This window comes from Spermophilus citellus, assembly GCF_964194105.1.
Source record: "Spermophilus citellus genome assembly, chromosome: 10".
Taxonomy (NCBI): domain Eukaryota; kingdom Metazoa; phylum Chordata; class Mammalia; order Rodentia; family Sciuridae; genus Spermophilus; species Spermophilus citellus.
In genome coordinates this window covers 111,410,293-111,428,873 of record NC_138197.1, presented here as the reverse complement: position 1 = coordinate 111,428,873, position 18,581 = coordinate 111,410,293, and the positions used below count along the sequence as shown (strand labels likewise).

General features: G+C 33.8%; 1 protein-coding gene across 10 annotated transcripts in view; it reads left to right on the top strand.

Moving 5' to 3' along the window:
* CEP83 (centrosomal protein 83) overlaps positions 1-18,581 on the top strand; it is a 122,989-nt gene that overhangs the window by 64,392 nt on the left and 40,016 nt on the right. For all 10 annotated transcript variants that reach the window (XM_081309487.1, XM_081309492.1, XM_081309495.1 and 7 more), the window contains 2 exons: positions 7,265-7,516; positions 9,738-9,869. In XM_081309487.1, coding sequence (XP_081165613.1) covers positions 7,265-7,516; positions 9,738-9,869 — 384 coding nt within the window. The remainder of the gene's footprint in view (positions 1-7,264; positions 7,517-9,737; positions 9,870-18,581) is intronic.

Genomic DNA, 18,581 nt, shown 5'->3' with positions numbered 1-18,581 from the left:
ATCCTCAGCACCACATAAAAATAAAGAAATAATTAAATATATATATATATATATATATATATATATATATATATATATATCTTTGAACATGTAATTTAAATGAGGACTTCTTAGTATAAATAAATAATAATTTTTTAAAGATATAAGGATGTGGTGGCACACATCTCTAATCCCAGTGATTCAGGAGGCTGCAGCAAGATGATCTCAAAATCAAGAAGACTAGCTTAGCAGTTGAGCAAAAGCCTATCTAAAAATAAAAATTTGAATGAACTGAGGATGTAGCCCAGTGTGGAGTCCCTTTGTGTTCAATTCCTGGCACTGCCAGGAAAAAAAAATATATCAACAACAAAAAAACAACTCCACCATTAATTTAGAAAAAAATCAATTACAGCACATAAAAGGAAAAAGGGAAACAACATAATGAATCATTTTATTGTTTTTTTAAGGAATATAAAAAGTTAATGTAGTGATTTTAAAAACAGATTTGAGAACTTGAAATTTCATGTGCAAAATGTTTGCCATAATGCCTGACTCAGTTAATGCCTTTAGTGCCTGACAGTATTAATCATTGTACTAATTAATATACTCCATTCAATTCTGTCAATTAGATAATTGTTGTTCCCACTTTTATAAAGAGGGAATGCAGAAGCACTAAGAAATTGGTCCAGAGTCACAATAGCTAGGGTGACAGAACCAGTATTTAAATCTAGATAGTCTGGGGATTTCTATTTGTGGTCCTGATGGCATAATGTAGACTGGATTTACTTTAAATATCTAATTAAAAGTGGAAAGCAATGTAAGAAACAATGGTTTTTCAGACATTGGAAAATAGGCAGCACAGGGCAGTGATCTCCAAGAGAAAGAAAACAAATGAGGTGAACTTTAGTTGACCTGGCTTATGTTCTAGAAGGACTTTACAGGCCATTGTGTTGAGGGAAAAACCCAAATTGAGTCCCATGGTCTTTGAATTGAAGAGTTGGAGTTCAGTATTCAAGAGGCCAAGGCAAACAGATTTTGAAGGGGAGAGTATTGGGAGAAATCTGAAATTCTGCAGATAGTAACTCTTGAGACTTAAGTTGAGTACTGATTAGTGTGCATGTGTGTGAGAAAACTACTGAGGCCAGAGAATTGAAAACAGTGTAGAAGGAACAAGCCCTCAATTTCTTATGGGACTGGGTAAAATGTATGTTTCCATCAGCTAGTGTAAAGACACTCTAATGCATGGCACATTGTATAAGCTGTAGACATAAGGCTATTCTGCTTCTGCCTAATAGGTATACATGCAAGATTTGAAAGAATCAAAATGTTTCTAAGTATCTTGTTGGGCATGGTGGTACATATCTATAATCCCAGCTACTTGGGAGGTCCAGGCAGGAAGATAGCAAGTTCCAGGCCAGCCTGGTCAAATTAATGAGACTCTGTCTCAAAATAAAAAGGATGGGATGTAGTTCAGAAGTAGAGCATTTGCCTGGTATGTTTGAGGCCCCAGGTTCAATTCCCAGTCCCACCAGAAAAATTAAAAGTTTCTAAGTAGCTTAACTATATCCCCAAACAAAGATCAAAAAAGTCTATCAAGGAAAACAAAGAGCCCAGCACTGACAGAAACAAACACAAAAATCACTGGGCAACTAGTAATTAGGTTCCCTGGTGAATTGTGCCAGACATTTAAGATAGAATTTATGCCAGTTCTCTATAATGTCTTTTAGAAAATAGTGCCAGAAGGAATATCTTCTAATTCATTCTGTTGAGGTCAGCATTATCCTATTATCAAAAGGGATTCCCACCTGGTTAATAACAAGGGCTCCCACTCTCTGTCACGATGTCTCTGGAGATCATTTGGGCAGCCTGGGTTTCCTCCCTCAACTAGCGTAATGTCTAAGAAAAGTTGTCTGACCAGAAAGAAAATGATTAAAGAAGGAACCTCAAAATATTAGGATGAAAAGACACGGTAAAAAAGCTATGGGTATATGTAATAGACTTTAGCCTGCCTCATGGGTTTTCTAAATTTTGTTTTAATGGTTGAATTAAAAATTACAACATAGTCTCATGTGTTTCTATGGGGAAGAAATATTTAACACAAGTTTCACTGAGAGAGCAAAGTAAAAGAAGTAAAGTAAACTAAAATAAGTTATGTATGTATATGTAATATAATACCTAGAGCAACTTCTAAGGAAGCTATTAAGGAGATACATTCAAAACAGATAAATTAAATGGTATCCTGAAAAATGTTTAACCAGGAAGATAGGGAAAAGAAAACAGAAACTGTAGAGAAGAAATAGAAAATATGACAACATTTTGTTGTGATAAATGTAAATGGCTTAAAAACACAAATTTAGAGTAGCTTAAAAAAATGACCCAACTCTATGTAGTCTATAGAAAGCTCCAAATACAGCAATATAGGTAGTCTGTAAGTAGATCTAGAAAAAGATATGATGTAACTACCAATTAACATGAGGCAGGAATTAGTGTGTTAATATCAGAGTAGACTTCAGAACAAAGAAAATATATTTGTCATTATATATTGTAAGCCAGTGAGGGCAAAGGGAGGTAAAATTTCTGCACATCACTCAAACTAATAAAGTGAACCCAATTTTATATGGATTCCTTCATTTCCACAGTGTAATTATATATAATGACAAATAGGTCTGTCCAACTAGAAGTCAGAATATATACCAAACAGTTGCACAATATGTGAAACAAAAATTAAAAACTAAAAAGAGACAAGTCTACATTATAATTGATAACTGTACAGCCATCACAACAATTTATAGGAAATTAGAAATAAGGGAGAATGTAGAAAAAATTAACATTATCAACCAACAGAATCGAATTAACATTTACAGAACATTCCACCCAACAAAAGCATCCAAGTGTATTCTTTTAAAATGCCCAATGAATGTAAGACAGTATTCTCAGCTATCAAATAAACCTCAACAAACTTATAAGACTTGAAATTATACAGTGAGTTTTCTGACCACAATGCAAAGTAGAAATGAATAATGGAAAACTAATAGGGAAGTCTTTAAACACTTAGAAATGAAGTGACATATTCAAATGATTTGTGAAAGAAAAAGGAAATTTTAATGCAGAACATTTTGTGACATTACATTTCAAAAACCATACTGACTGAAAATGAAAGTGTAACATATAAAATTTTGGGGGATAAGACAAAGCAATATGAGAGGAAAATTAATAGCACTAAATGACTGAATTAGGAAAAGGGATATAGCAAGTCAATAATCTGATCTCCCAGTTCAAGAATCTGTAGGAAGTTTATCAAAAATAAAACCAAAGCAAGCTGAAGGAAGGAAATACTAAAAATAAGAACAGAAATCAATAAAAGTGAAAACAAACAAAAAAGAATCAAAAGCTGGTTCTTTAAAAAGATTAATAAAATAGAAAAACCTCTAGGAAGACTGCCCCCCCCAAAAAGGCAAGATACAAATTATCCCCCTCAAGAATGAAGCATAGTATCGTTCACGATCTTGCAGACATTAAAAGGAATAAGATAATCCTACAAATAATTTTACGGATATAAATTTGATAATGTAGATGAATTGGTACCCAGTAAGAAGTAATTTGAAAAAGGCCTATAACTGGTTTAAGGTAATTAAATTTATGTGCGTGTGTGTGCTTATTTATTTATTTATTTTGGGTGCTGGGAAATCTAAGCCAGGGCCTTATGCATGCTAAGTGTGGGCTTTTCTAATGAGGTATACCTCCAGTTCCTTTGAATTTATAATTTTAAAAATTCCCAGAGGGCTGGGAATATAGCTGAGTGGTAGAGCACTTTCCTAGCATGGGCAAGTCCCTGGTTCAATCCCCAGTACTACAAAAGTAAACTAACAGACCCAGAAAGAATGATTTCGTTGGATAATTCTGCTAAGTGTTTAAAGAAAAACTAAAACTGGGGATGGGGCTGTAGCTCAGTGGTAAAGTGCTTGCCTTGCATGTGTGAGGCATGGGTTTGATCCTCAGCACCACGTGAAAATAAATAAACATACTGTATCTTCATCTACAACTAAATAAATATTTTAAAAAAAGAAAAGAAAGAAAAACCAAAACCAATTCTACACAATGTTTTCTAGAAAACAGAAGACAGTTGTTACCACTGGAGGAAACTAAGTGAAGGGTACACGGGATCACTAATACCTTCAGTATTTCCTTACATGTGAACCTATTGTTTATCTGAATAGAAAAGGTTGAATTAAAAGAGTAACAGAGGTGAGAAGATATTTTGTGTAGAACAAATATAAGAATGTTAACATTTTCATTTTGGAAATAGTAAAAGCCAGAAGAAAGTATATCAATATGCATTTATTATATTTTAAATACTGAAAGATAAAGAATGCTAGGCAGTTTGATTCCAGAGCCTGTATGTTTATCCATTTCTCTGTGCTACATCATAAGGGTAATAAAAACAAAGATGCGGCAATTAGATGCACTACTGTTCTCTCTGTATGCCTCAGGGCAGTAGAGTGATGCTACCAAACTATGAAAAGGAAACTAACCACTCTTTTTAGTCTCTGATCGCTTCCTATCCATTTCCTGTACTTAAACAACTTTTGGAAAAGTAAAATTGGTTGATACATTGTCTTATCTGTCAAGCAAGTTGTTACAAGTAAAGGAATGTAGGCAACTGCAACATAGGCAGATTTGGATAAATATCATAGAAGAGAAATTCAGAGAAAGCCTTTTGGAAATTTAGAGAAAGATTTGAGAGCACAACAAATAGATGACATCAAGGAAAATGACATATGAATCTGATTAAGAGTGGAAGCAAAGGAAAGAGGTGAGGATGTGTCCAAGATCTGTAGTGAGATGATGACACAGATTGGTGTCATGGCGGTGATTTAATAGAATAGGTTCTGCCAGTGCAGAGGTTTTGTGTTTGCTTTTCTGCTAGGTTGTATCCTTATTAGCTAAAACAGTGTCTGGTACATACTAAGACTCAGTAAATATTTATCATGTGAATGAATAAGTAAATACAGCAGTTAGAAGGCAGTGATCACCAGTTTTGGTTAAGAGTGATTTGATAGTGAATTCCATTTTGGGAATTATAAATGTGGAATCTAATCACAACTCTGCCATTATCTAGCTGTCATCTTGTCTTACTGCTGCACCAGTCGCTTCAGCTATGACACTCAAAACTTGTGGAGAAAACAATATAGGATGTGTGCTGGTTGAGAACTTTAACTTTGTGATCCTATTTCTAAAATAAGGGCTACAAGAAAAATTAGTGTTACTATTGATTTTATTGTAGAGTGCTTAATTTTGTGCTTGATCTATAGTAAGTATTCAGTTAAGGGGCACCATTGCCTGAATCTGGGTTATATATTAATTCCTAATCTAAATGAGCTGACATACCTCTAATAATAGCATATACTGTATTTGGAGCTGGGTTTGTAGCTCAAAGATAGAGAGCATTCACCAATGTGCATAAGGCCCTGGGTTCATCCTCCAGCATAGCCAAACAAAACAAAAAACACCTTGTGTTTGAGTTACCCCATGCAAAAGCTAAATAGCATTTTAAAGATCATCCAGCCCAAGCCCTTCATTTAAACTGAGAACAGAATAAAAATATGACTTGCATAGTCACACAGCTATCTGAAGAAAAAAGTGGAGGAAAAAAAGTAGTCAAGGACCAAACCCTGAGGTTAATGGTTACATGTTGACATGTTTTCAATAATTATAAAGTGGTATTATTTATAATTTTGAATTTAAAGCATGGGAAGAAAAATAAGAGAGAAACACTAATGAGTTGGTTTTTGAGGGGTTAGCTCTGAATGCTACAGGTACTAGGTAAAATTTTATTTTCCGGGAAAACCAAACAAAACATCTGCCTACTGGATATAGCTCTACCTTTATTTTCCTTCAACATCTTTTAATTCAGCATGTCCCAAATCAAACTTGCAGTCACTACAAGGTAAAACTAAAAAGGATCTTAAGAGTTGTCTGTAGTTGTCTTAAGAGTTGTCATTTTGCAGATGAAGATCCAGTCCTTGGGATGGAGATCTCTTACTTCTTAGACACATTGATAACTCTGTAAGCAACCAATTAGTTGTCTCGGACCATTTTTGCCTAGATCCTAGAGTATTCCTTTAGGGTCCTTTTGGGTTAGAGTGAGCCTTCACAGTTCATCCTGGCTACAAATAGCCTCTGGTCTTGTTTTGTTTTGTTTTGGTGGTGCTGAGGATTGAACCCATGGCCTTGTGCATGCAAGGCAAGCACTTTGTCAACTGAGCTAAATCCCTGGTCCTCTAGACTTGTTTAGAGCAGCAGATTACATTTTTTTTTTTTTTTAAACAGCTGAGTTCTCTGCTCATGTTGAATCATATGAGGCAACCCAGTATATGAAAAGAAACTAAAAAGAGTAGTTGATAGGGCTGGGGTTGTAGCTCAGTAGTAGAGTACTTGCCTACCATGTATAGGATCTAGGTTAGATCCTCAGTGCTGCAAAAACAAACAAAACCCCTGATGGTTAACAACAGAGATTTGATGGTGATTGAGATGTAGATAGTTGGAGAGATCACGAAATGGAAAGAATGTGTTCTATCCTGATTGCTTGGTCCTTGATCTCCAGAGAAGAGGAGGCTCTAAAATGTCAGACATTAGGAAGCCACTTAAAATCCACTGATTTGTAGACCCAAGGGGTCTAGCAATTGTTGAGTGACAAGATCACTATTATGTCTGCTCTACAAGTTCTTATGTGACTTTAATTCATATCCTGGAGTAACAGAATTAAGAAGTAAGCCATCATTACAACTAGGATTTAAATAAACTTTCAACTATTATTTTAAAACTTTCATTGATCACATTTGTATTTATTTATACAGAAAGCAGCTTTTGTGTGAATTAATTGTACTAATATCGACATAACCTAAGAATTACTGTCTTGAACCTTAGGAATAGTCAGTGCACAAACCCCTATCATGTGACTTTTAAAACACTTGACATGTTTTCAATAATTATAAAGTGGTATTATTTATAATTTTGAATTTTAGTCAGCAACTGATTAAGCCCTGTACTAGCATCCTGGGAGGAAAGAGGAAAAATAGGACAAAGTCCTTGCCCTCAAATTTGAGTCATGCTGAGTACAGAATGAAGAACGTGACATTTTAGGTTTTTTTTCTTTTAACTTCATTTCTCCACCTGAGTTTCACATTGTGCAGTTTTTAATTTTAATTTACTGCCTTATAAAGCATGTTCATGACTAAAAATTCAATAATTTAAGCTTGTATGCTTTCTTTCAAATTATTATTAGATTGCAAGACTGGAGAAAGATAAAGAAGAACTACATAACCAGCTGTTTAGCGTTGATCTTACAAGAGACACCAAACGAATGGAGCAACTTGTACGAGAAAAAGTCCATTTGTCTCAGAAATTAAAAGGTTTAGAGGCTGAAGTAGCAGAATTAAGGGCTGAAAAAGAGAATTCTGGTGCTCAGATAGAAAATGTCCAAAGAATACAGGTGCGACAATTGGCTGAGATGCAGGCTACAGTTAGGTCTCTGGAGGTAAGGTTTTAATTGCTTCCCGGTAGAGTATGGCATAGTTCTTAAAAGTGCAGTTGACAAGCCTTTGAGTTTTAGAGCATAAATGTGTGCTCACCAGTCTAATGCTGACGCATTTGTGGAATCCCAAGAGTATGTGTTCTTTCTGTAAAGAATAAAGCTATTGATTCATAAGCAATAGCTGTGCTGCCACATTTACAAAGGGATATTTATTCTTGGGGAGTCTAACACCTATTTGAAATGACATAACTCTTATAATGCCACAGAATAGAATATGCAAAGTCTCCCCAAATTTATTCAACTTTCTCAAGGCTAAAATCGTCTCAAACCAGAAAGAAAAATTTCTTTTGAGTTTATAAATTCCTTACCCTGGAATTTGAAATCTTAAGATCATAATTCTTATTCGAACAGAATACCATACTTGCATATCTTAAGACAGCTCTGGCCAGAGTAAAATTTAACTTGTCTACTAATATATATAAGCCTTTACTAAATTATTTCTTAGTTCATTAGAGAAAGAAGTGTTGGCAGTCAGTTGGTACTTTTGGAGGTATTACCTTATGAAAACTCTTGGTTTCCATCATATTCAGACACTCTTACTTCTCCTAGTATTAGATACCGGAAGTGTAGCAAAGATATAATTTAACATTTTGATATAACTTGTACAGTCCCAGTGTTCCTCCCCTTTGGAATAGTTGTGAAATGATTTGGGTTGGAGGGAAATTATCAGATACCTAGTTTGCAGTTAAAAATCCAATATCTAAATCGAAAACGGTGATTCTCCTGACCCCACCCTCTCCCCCCAACAGCCAGCAAGCTGTTACAAGGAGTACATTGTTATATTTAGAAGTCACTTTTGGTTTTTGGATAAAGCCTCTGTCAGTATTTGCTGGTCTCCTGAATTAAGGCTATCAGTATTATTGGACTTAGACATGAGGCAGTTCAGCGTGAAATTATTTATGTTGCCATTCTTCTTCTTTAACATATTTACACAGTGACAGAATTAAGTAGGACAGTTGCATTTGAATGTAGTAGATGGTCCCAGTATGAATCTTTTCATCAAGGTCATCAATGAAATGAGTATTTTCAGAGCAAGTTGAATGATGACAAAAGATGGATTCTTTGGTGACATTTTCAGAAGAACCTGCTTAATTTTATTTGTCAGGTGAAATGAAAATGAGCACATGATAAACATTTCTTACTTCAGCTTTCTTGGCTGTCATTGTAACCAGAAAGTATCATTTTGTATTTGAAGAAAACTTTTTTCTGAATTATTTGTTGACCACAATCTTTATCATATTTAGCACACCTATGAAATGAGATGTTTTAAGACCAACGCTTATCCTTTAAATACCAAACATTTTTATTTTTTTGACAGAAATAATTTTTTTTTAAAGAGAGGGGGGAGAGAGAGAGAAAGAATTTTTTAATTTTTTTTAAATTTTTATTGAGAGAGAGAGAGAGAGAGAAAGAATTTTTGAATTTTTTTTTTTTATTTTTAGTTTTTGGCGGACACAACATTTTGTTTGTATGTGGTGCTGAGGATCGAACCCGGGCCGCACGCATGCCAGGCAAGTGCGCTACCGCTTGAGCCACATCCCCAGCCCTGACAGAAATAATTTTAAAACCTTTTAGTTTTCCTTCCCTAATAAGAGAGAACTTTAAGTATTTAACAAGAAGAATTTTGACAACTTATAAACTTCAAGAATTATGTGATGAGGTCAAGAACTTTTTTGCTCATGCCTCAAAAGTTTCAGATTAGCTGAGGTTTTTACTACTTGTCCCTTCTTCTCTTAAAAAAATAAAAAACTGTTGATTTTGAATTTTGAATTTTCACATCTTACTGCTGTCAGTGAGCTTTTTCTTCTACCTTTTAATATGCTTTTTTCATAACCACTTTGGTCTTGAACCCCCGCCCCCAAATGTTTGTAAATTATGTCAGCTTTCAGAGTAAATGGGTATCAAATGAGTGCCATAAGTACTTTCTCTCCTGAAGGAAGTTTATACCTTTTTATACTTTATATTTTTGTTGCTTATTTCCTGAAGCAAAACCTTTTATTTCACTTCTACCAATTTGAGAAAACTCTTGTTACTTTGGAACATGTTACAGTTGAGGTTTTGAACAATTTTTTGTATGATTATACATGAATTGTAAATAATGATTATTTCATTTTGATATGCTAAACATTGTGGACAGTTTTAAAATATTTTTTTTTAATGAAAGGCTGAAAAACAGTCAGCTAAGCTACAGGCTGAACGTTTGGAAAAAGAGCTACAATCAAGCAATGAACAAAATACTTTTTTAACCAGTAAATTGCATAAAGCTGACCGAGAAATAAATACATTGACCAGTAAGGTAAGTTGGCTTTTGTTTTTGTTTCACTCTTTAGAATGACTGAGACTATATAATGATTTAGGGTTTCCTTGTTTGTTTGTTTGCTTTTTCCTATATTGGGGGTTGAACTTAGGGTCCCATGCATGCCAGGCAAATGTTCTACCACTGAGCTTTATCCTCCCATCCCTTATTATTATTATTATTTTTTAATTTTGAGACAGGGTCTTGCTAAGTTGCTCATGGTGGCCTTGAATTTGTGATTCTCCTTCTTCAACCTCTCAGTTTTAACTGGGCTTACAGTGTGTACCACTGAGCCTGCTAGAAATTTTGTTTGTAATAATTTTTTTGTTCTCTGTATTTCAATGTATTAAATAATGTCAATAATGTATGTAAATAATGTTTTTTCTCTATATTTTAATCTTTTTTCATCATACCATTGACCTAAGATGTAAGTCATCTTATGCTTCTATTTCATTAAGCTTTTTGCTGCACAATTACAAAGAAATTTTGTTTAGATGTTTATATGTTGAAACGATTTTTATCCTGTCATTATACCTTCATACAGAATCTGACCAGTTCTTAAACCTCTACTGTGATTACTCTAGTCCAAACCATGAATTGCCCTATGCTCAGTTTTTATGCTAGCTTCCTAATTGCTCTCTTGCTACCCATGCAGATCTCTGTGTGATCTGGCTCCTGCACTCTTTCCACAGCCATCAACATCCATTTTCTTCCCTGTTTACTTTACTTCTGCCTCACTGGCCTTCACACTGTTCTTTGAAGATGCTCACTTCTACTCAGAGCCCTCATGCTTATGTGCCTGACATGGTCTCACCTCACATATCTACATACTTTCTTCTTCTTCTTTATCAGAAGTCACTTGAGAATCTTTTCTCATATTTACTTTGTAAAACAAATGTATCTTCCTCCTCCCCCCACGACTTATTCTCTCATCTTCCTAACTTGTTTTATTTTTTATTCATAGTTCTTAATACCATATGACATATTTACTGTTTTTTAAATCTCTTCTACTACTTTCTCTCTGAAACTTGAGTATTTTTCTTTAAAATGGAGTACCTACCATAAAAAAAGTTGTGGCAAAAAAATAAATGAAATATTATGAATAAAACACTTAGCCTAAGATCTAGCAAATAGTCTCTGAATTATTAATGGTTATTATTAACTGTTGGTGTATTTCTAAGAACTTGGAAATAAGATTGGTTTCTCAATTAGTGAAATCATTATATTTTCTGTAAGGACAGAGTTACATAAAGTCACCTTAAAAAACAAGATAGCTTTATCAACCAAAAGGCACGCTGTGTAGCCTGATAAACATGTATAAATTTAAAGGAATAATGTTTTCATTATAAATTGGCCAACGAATCTTTTGAGTAGATTCAAGGGAAGTGTATGTAACTGAAATAAAGAGTTTTAGTCAGCTGAGTTTAAGTATTCTGGTCCCATTGAAAAGATTAAGAAGAATTAACAGTCTGTTTTAACCTGCGGCCATGAAATAGTCCATTCATCTCAATCTTTTTGTTCTTATCAACAAGCAACCTTTTGGCTGTTATTTGACTTCCCATATTATTTTGTCTACTGAGAATGTCCTAGTTCTTCAGACTTGAGTATTCTAGTTGCTATTATACTTTCTTATAAACTGGCATTCTTGTTTTATATATTACTCTTTATGTGCTTTATTAATGTAAGTCTAACTTAAGCAGTTTTGGGGTTTCTTTGTTTTGTTTTTTAAAAATGTGCTGACAGATTTCGATTTATGTGCCTGAAGGGCTAAAATTGTAATTTTAGATGGATTGGATGCCACCCTTGGGAGATAATCTACACAGTTTTTCCCATGATAACATATACACTTCTTCACTTGCAGATTATGTGTCTAATGACTGACTCTTTTTGGTGAATTTCTGTACAGTTTACAAAGTAGTTTTATAGCCAGTATTTCATTTAAATTATTAGATTATAGCTGACACTACAAAAAACAAGTGAAAATTGTGCAAGTAAGATTTTTACTTGTCTAAATATTTTAATTTCAAGTATAGTCTTCTAGATTATAGTTTGAAATTTACTATCATTTTGGAGCAGATAATAAAGTTCAGTGGAAAAGTTCATGGGCTTTGAATCAAATGAAATGTGATTTTGAATCCTGACTCATGTACTTTATATACTAACTTTCCAATTTGCTTAACTTTTTAAAAAAACATTTATTTTTTTAGTTTTTTAGGTGGACACTAAATCTTTATTTTATTTTTATGTGGTGCTGAAGATCGATCCCAGTGCTTCATGAATGTTAAATGAACACTCTACCACTGAGCCACAACCCCAGCCCCTCCAGTTTGCTTAACTTTTAAATGGGATAATAACTATTTCTTACTGGATTATTGTGAAAATTAAAGATAGTATTCAATACAATAAATAGTACATGGTGATAAACATGTTACTATCAATGATTGTGTATTTGTGATATCCTTAAATAAGAAAATACCTTGAAGAATATAGAATTCTGAGCCCATGGGCTAATTCTGTTCCTCTGTCAATAACTTTGTGTAACTTTGGGCAAGTTACTTGGTATCATTTGGGATCCAATTTCCTCATAGGTGAAATGAAGCATTATTTCTGCTGATCCTTAAGAATCCTTCTAGCCTATTGTGATTGTGTAGATCCTACTAGAAAATAAATTTGATTTCTTTCTGGTTAACTATAAGTGGACTTCATACATTCAGCAGATATATCCTGAATGCCTACAATAATAGAGTACATACAAAAATAGGGATAACACACAGAGAAGTAAATTTAGATTATGTGGATTTGTCTCAAGTTTTCTTTCAATTTCTGTAAAAATTATTTTCAATTTTGTAAAATAATATTGAGTATCCAGTATTTGCTACATATCATTCTGGACCTAAGGAGCCAGACTGGACTGCTGGAATCACCAGAACAATATGTGTAGCAACAGGATGTTAGATATGCTGGACTTCTACTGTAGCTTCTAACTCTCTTGGGTCACTTTTCCTGCAGTACGTTTTACCTGAGCTTGCTGGCTCACCTGTGTGCTGACCCTGGTTGTCTTCTCTTTTCTGTATATATACCCTCCTCTATTGCTCTTTCATTATAGAGTTAAGAACATAGATGATTGCTCCTTCTTTGTTGAAGGAAGAACAGCAGTTTTAGTATAGTTTTATTTATTTTGCTGTGCTTGTTTATTAACACATATTGCTAAGAGTTGCCTGTCTTTAAAAGTACATTTGCATTATTTTGCATATAAATGGAGTTTTAAATACATCCTTCAAATTTAGACAAAGCAAGTTTCCTTTGAAATTTTATGTAAAACGATTCCATGGAAGAATAAATTTTAAAATAATATTTCAAACATGACTATCACAGTTTTCTTTGCAACTTGAAATTTTCATCAACATTTTGCACTTGTAGCAAATGGTTGTTTGCAATGCAAAAGAACACCTGGGGTGTGTTTGTCAAAATTATTCAAATTTGTAAATGTTAGGTTTTAAAACAGAATTATGTCAGTGTCTTAGATTAAAAGGTGTTAACATACATGGCCTGAAAATGATGACCTTAAAGATATTTCATATGCAGTGAAGTAAATGCACCTAGTTATCTCATTAGGTTTTTGATCTTGGAACTTCAATAAGATAGTTTTAAGGAAACCATCCTACTATGGTCATGCTTATTAGCCAAGTTAACTCAAACCTATTGCTTGACATCCTGTCCAATGTTCTTTCAGTTTCAATAAGTTTAGTTGAGAATGTTTTCTTATTTCAGCAAATCTCAGGGTGAAATGAATAAGAAATAGGTGTTTATTTCATAATTCTTCCTGAAGTTACCATGAAATGAATTAACGCTCTATGAAATAAGATGGCTCTAATTTTCCACCTCATATTAAAGGTAGCTTTAATGTGGTTTATAATGAACTGCTGTGTCATTCTTAATCTTTTACAGTTGGTATATAATAGCAAATTATAATCACATTTGTCACAGTGATTGTATATTCATGGTAATTGTATTTTTTTAAAATTTTAAGCATTTATAACTTAAATTGTCCATGAAAATTATAATATAGTAAGACCCAATCACAGTGTCTTTAAATATTAGAATAAATATAATTAACTGCTTTCATGTAGTTATGAGACTTGCTTTTAATAGAAAAGAGCTTCAAATCTGAGATTTAAAAATGTAAAACTGATATCAGCATAGGTAGCCATTTTACCTTCACTTAAAAGTGGTCAATGTGTGTGCTCACTTATCCGTGCATGTACTAAAATTGGAATGCTGCAGAGATTATCATGGCCCCTGCACAAGGAGGACACACAAATTCTAAAGTGTTCCATATTTTAAAGATGTAACAATGAACTTAGAAAATACAGGAAGTGAAAGATATTTCAATATAGATTCTGAAAAAGAACCAAACAAATTTTGAAAATTAAAGAATTGTTAACTTCAGTGGAAAGCATCTCGAATAGATTAAATGGCTTTGAAAACAGATTTTCAGGCCTTAGAGACAAAATATATTATCTTGAAAATAAAGAAAGATGTTGCTGGGCATGGTGGGTCATGCCTGTAGTTCCGGTAGCTCGGGAGGTTGAGACAGGAGGATCAAGAGTTAAAAACCAGATTTAGCAACTTAGTGAGGTGCTGAGCAACTCAGTGAGACTATGTCTCTAAATAAAATATATAAAAGGGCTGGGGATGTGGCTCAGTGGTTGTGTGCCTCTGCGTTCAATCCCCCTTACTAAAAAAAAAAAGAAAAAAAAAGAAAGAAAAAAAAAGTTAAGAGACTATGACCAGAATATTCAAGAAATCTGGAGTAATGTTCAGAGACCAAATCTAAGAATCATTGATGTAGACAAAGACACTGAAGTGCAAACTAAAGGAATGCAAAACCTATTCAATGAAATAATATCGGAGAAATTTCCAGACCTTAGTAATGAGATGGAAATTCAAATATAAGAGACATTTAGGACCCCAAATAAGCAAGACCAAAAAAGATCCTAAGAAGCATTATAATTAAAATTCCTGTTATAGAATAAGAATTTTTAAAGCCACAAGAGAAAATCAGCAGGTCACATTTATTAGTAAGCCAAATAGGATTTCAGTCAATTTCTCAGCCCAGATCCTAAAAGCCAGGACAACTTGGAATAGTATATACGAAGTCATAAAAGAAAACAGGTGTCAATAAAGATTACCATATCCAGCAAAACTGTCCTTCAGAATCGAAGTGAAATAAAAACCTTCCAGGACAAGCAGAATCCAAAAGAACTTATAACCACTAAAGCTTCACTATAAAACAAACTCAATGAACTATTTGATGAAGAATAAATGAGGAATAAAAATGAGAGTGAGCACAGGGATGAATCTCATTAGAATAGTCAAAGGAGAATCAAGTCTGAATTAAGCATTAAAAATAAAATGGCAGGAAATAAAAATCTTCTCTGTAATAACACTGAATGTAAATGGTCTAAATTCTCCTATCAAAAGACATACCTTGGCAAAATGGATTAAAAAAAGAAGACCCAACAATATATTGTTTACAAGAGATTCAACTTAACATGCAAAGACATCCATTGGCAGAAGGGAAAGGATGGAAAAGGATATACCATGAAATTGGAGACCAAGAGCCAACTGAATTAGCTATTCTCATATCAGACAAAGTAGATTTTAAGCCAGTATTAATCAGAAGAGACAAAAGAAGGGCAATGTATGCTGGTTAATGGAATCATCCAACAATAAGATAAAATGGTTGTAAATATTTGGGCCCCAGACATCAGTGGACCTATGTACATAAAACAAACTCTTCTCGATATAAAGAATCGAATAGACTGCAATACAATAATGCTGGGTGATTTTACCACACTTCTCTTACCATTAGTTAGATCATTCATACAAAAACTAAGACTCTTCAGAATTAAAAAATACCATTATTCAAATAGACCAAACAGACATCTATAGAATATTTCACCCACTTCTCAGCAGCTTGTGGAACTTTCTCTAAAGTAGATCATATTTAATAAATACAAAAAAAGAGATAATGTCTTATCATTATCTATCAGATTATAATAGAATGAAATTAGAAATCAGTAAGAAAAAACATCATTTTAATACCAGAAGATTACATAATATACTTTAAAAAACGTTTTTAGTTGTAGATGGACACAATAACTTAAAAATTTATTTATTTTTATGTGATGCTAAGGATCGAACCCAGTGCCTCATACATGCTAGGCAAGTGTTCTACTGTTGAGCTACAACCTTAGCCCACATGATAAAATTTTGAATGAATAATGGATCATAGAAAGAAATCGGGAGAAATAAAAAAATTCTTAGAAACAAATTGTTATGGGGCTGGCGTCTTCCGAGAAACTGAGGCAATACAAAGACCCTCTTTCAAGCCCAGATTTCTTGCAACCAAGTCAGATTTCAGACATGTCACTCAGAGTAACAGGAATGAATTTATTGAAGGGATAGGAAAAGGGAAAGGGTATACTCTCAAGGGAGAGAGTGGGTCCTCTCAGAAAGGAGAGGGACAATGTATCTTTCCTGCACTCTGGTTTTATTGGAGATCCCAAAGATTCCTGCCCAGGTCCACATCTTGACTTTTTACTGATAACAGGGTGACATCAGACTTCAAAGTCCCCACTGCTGTGGCAACTCTGTCACCTTGGCTCATGCTGACTGATTCTAATTGGAATCTTAATCATTTTTACAGGTTTTATGGTTAGGAAGAATTATCCTTATCTTTTGGGATCTGGTCTGTGAAAAGGATTACAAATATCTTTCCCTTCAGAGTAACTTGGGTTTCTCTTATCAGCTTATTTCCTGCCTGCATATCCTTGCAAATTACAGGTAGTTTGCTAAGGAACCTGACCTGTCCTATCTGCTTAGGCCAGGCAGGCTGAGATACATTGCTTTTAAGCAAAGAAAGTTTGTGAGGGTCCGCATAGTGGGCCCATTTTATAGAATTATTCTCTTAACCTTGTGTTCCCAACAGCCTCATCTGTTTATTCTCTAACAAAATGAGAATAGAAATGCAATGTATCAAAATCTCTGGGACAGTAGGTAAGAAGTTTTAAGTGGAAAGTTTATAGTCTTAGTTTCTACATTAAAAAAATAGATTTTATTCTCTATTTATTGCTGAGTAATATTCCATTGTGTATGTGTATATATATATATATATATATATATATATATATATATATATATATATACCACATTTTCTTTATCCATTCATCTACTGAAGGGCATCTTGGTTGGTTCCACAGTTTAGCTATTGTGAATTGTGCTGCTATAAACATTGATGTGCCTGTGTCCCTGTATTACGTTGTTTTAAAGTCATTTGGGTATAGACTGGGGAGAGGGATAGTTGGGTCAAATGGTGGTTCCATTCCCAGCTTTCCAAGGAACTGCCATACTGCTTACCATACTGGCTGCAACAATTTGCAGTCCTACCAGCAAGGTATGAGTATGTCTCTTCCCTCACATCCTCACCAACATTTATTATTGTTTTTGTTCTTAATAGCTGCCATTCTGGCTGGAGTGAGATGAAATCTTAAAGAGTAATTTTGATTTGCATTTCTCTAATTGCTAGAGATGTTGAACATTTTTTTCATATATTTGTTGATTGATTGTATATCATTTTCTGAGAGGTGTCTGTTAAATGGATGGAGTTGGAGAATATAATGCCTATCTCCAAAAACCAAATGCCAAATGTTTTCTCTGATGTAAGGAGGCTGATTCATAATGGAATTGGGAGGGGGAGTATGGGAGGATTATACGAACTCTAGATAGGGAAAAGGGTTGAAAGGGGAAGGGGGCATGGGGGTAAAAAAGATGATTGAATGAGATGGATATCATTACATGTATGAAGACACGAATGGTGTGAATACTTTGTATACAACAGAGATATGAAAAATTGTGCTCAGTATGTGTAATAGGAATGTAGCATTCTGCTGTCATATATAACAAAGTAGAAAAAAAATAGAACCAGAAAAAAAAAAAACAGAACCATTTAATAATCTGATGTTATACCCAAGACCCTAGAATAATAAACTATTTCCAAAGAACAATAAACTATTTCCAAAATCAATAGAAGAGAAGAAATAAGATCAAAGTTGAAATTATTGAAATTGATGTAACCAAGAGTTGGTTCTTCAAAAAGATAAACAAAATTGATAGATAAACCCTTAGCCAAACTAACCAAAAGAGAGAAGACCCAAATCAGAAAAATTACAGTTGAAATAGGAGATATTACCACATTTCTGAAAGAAATCCAGAGGGTCATTAGTTTATTTTGAAAATGTATACTCCAGTAAGCTGAAAAATCAAGAAGATATTGAAAAATTACCAGACACATATGATCTACCCAAAATGAATCATGATGATAATAGAAAATTTTGCAACTACTATAAAATGTCGGCTCAACACTCTCACATATTGGTGCAGGCACTGACTTCCTTAACAAGACCCCTACAGTACGAGAAGTAAAACTGAGAATCAAAAGTGGGCCAGTATCAAATTTAAAAGCTTCTGTACCACAGAAGAAATGAGCCCACAGAATGGGAGGTCTTTGCCAGCTGCTCCTCCATCAAGGGATTAATGTCCAGAATATATAAAGAATTTTAAAAACTTAATACCACAAAACCAAATAATCCAGTTAATAATGGACAAAATAAACAGATAATTCTCAAAGAAATAAAATGGCCAATAAAT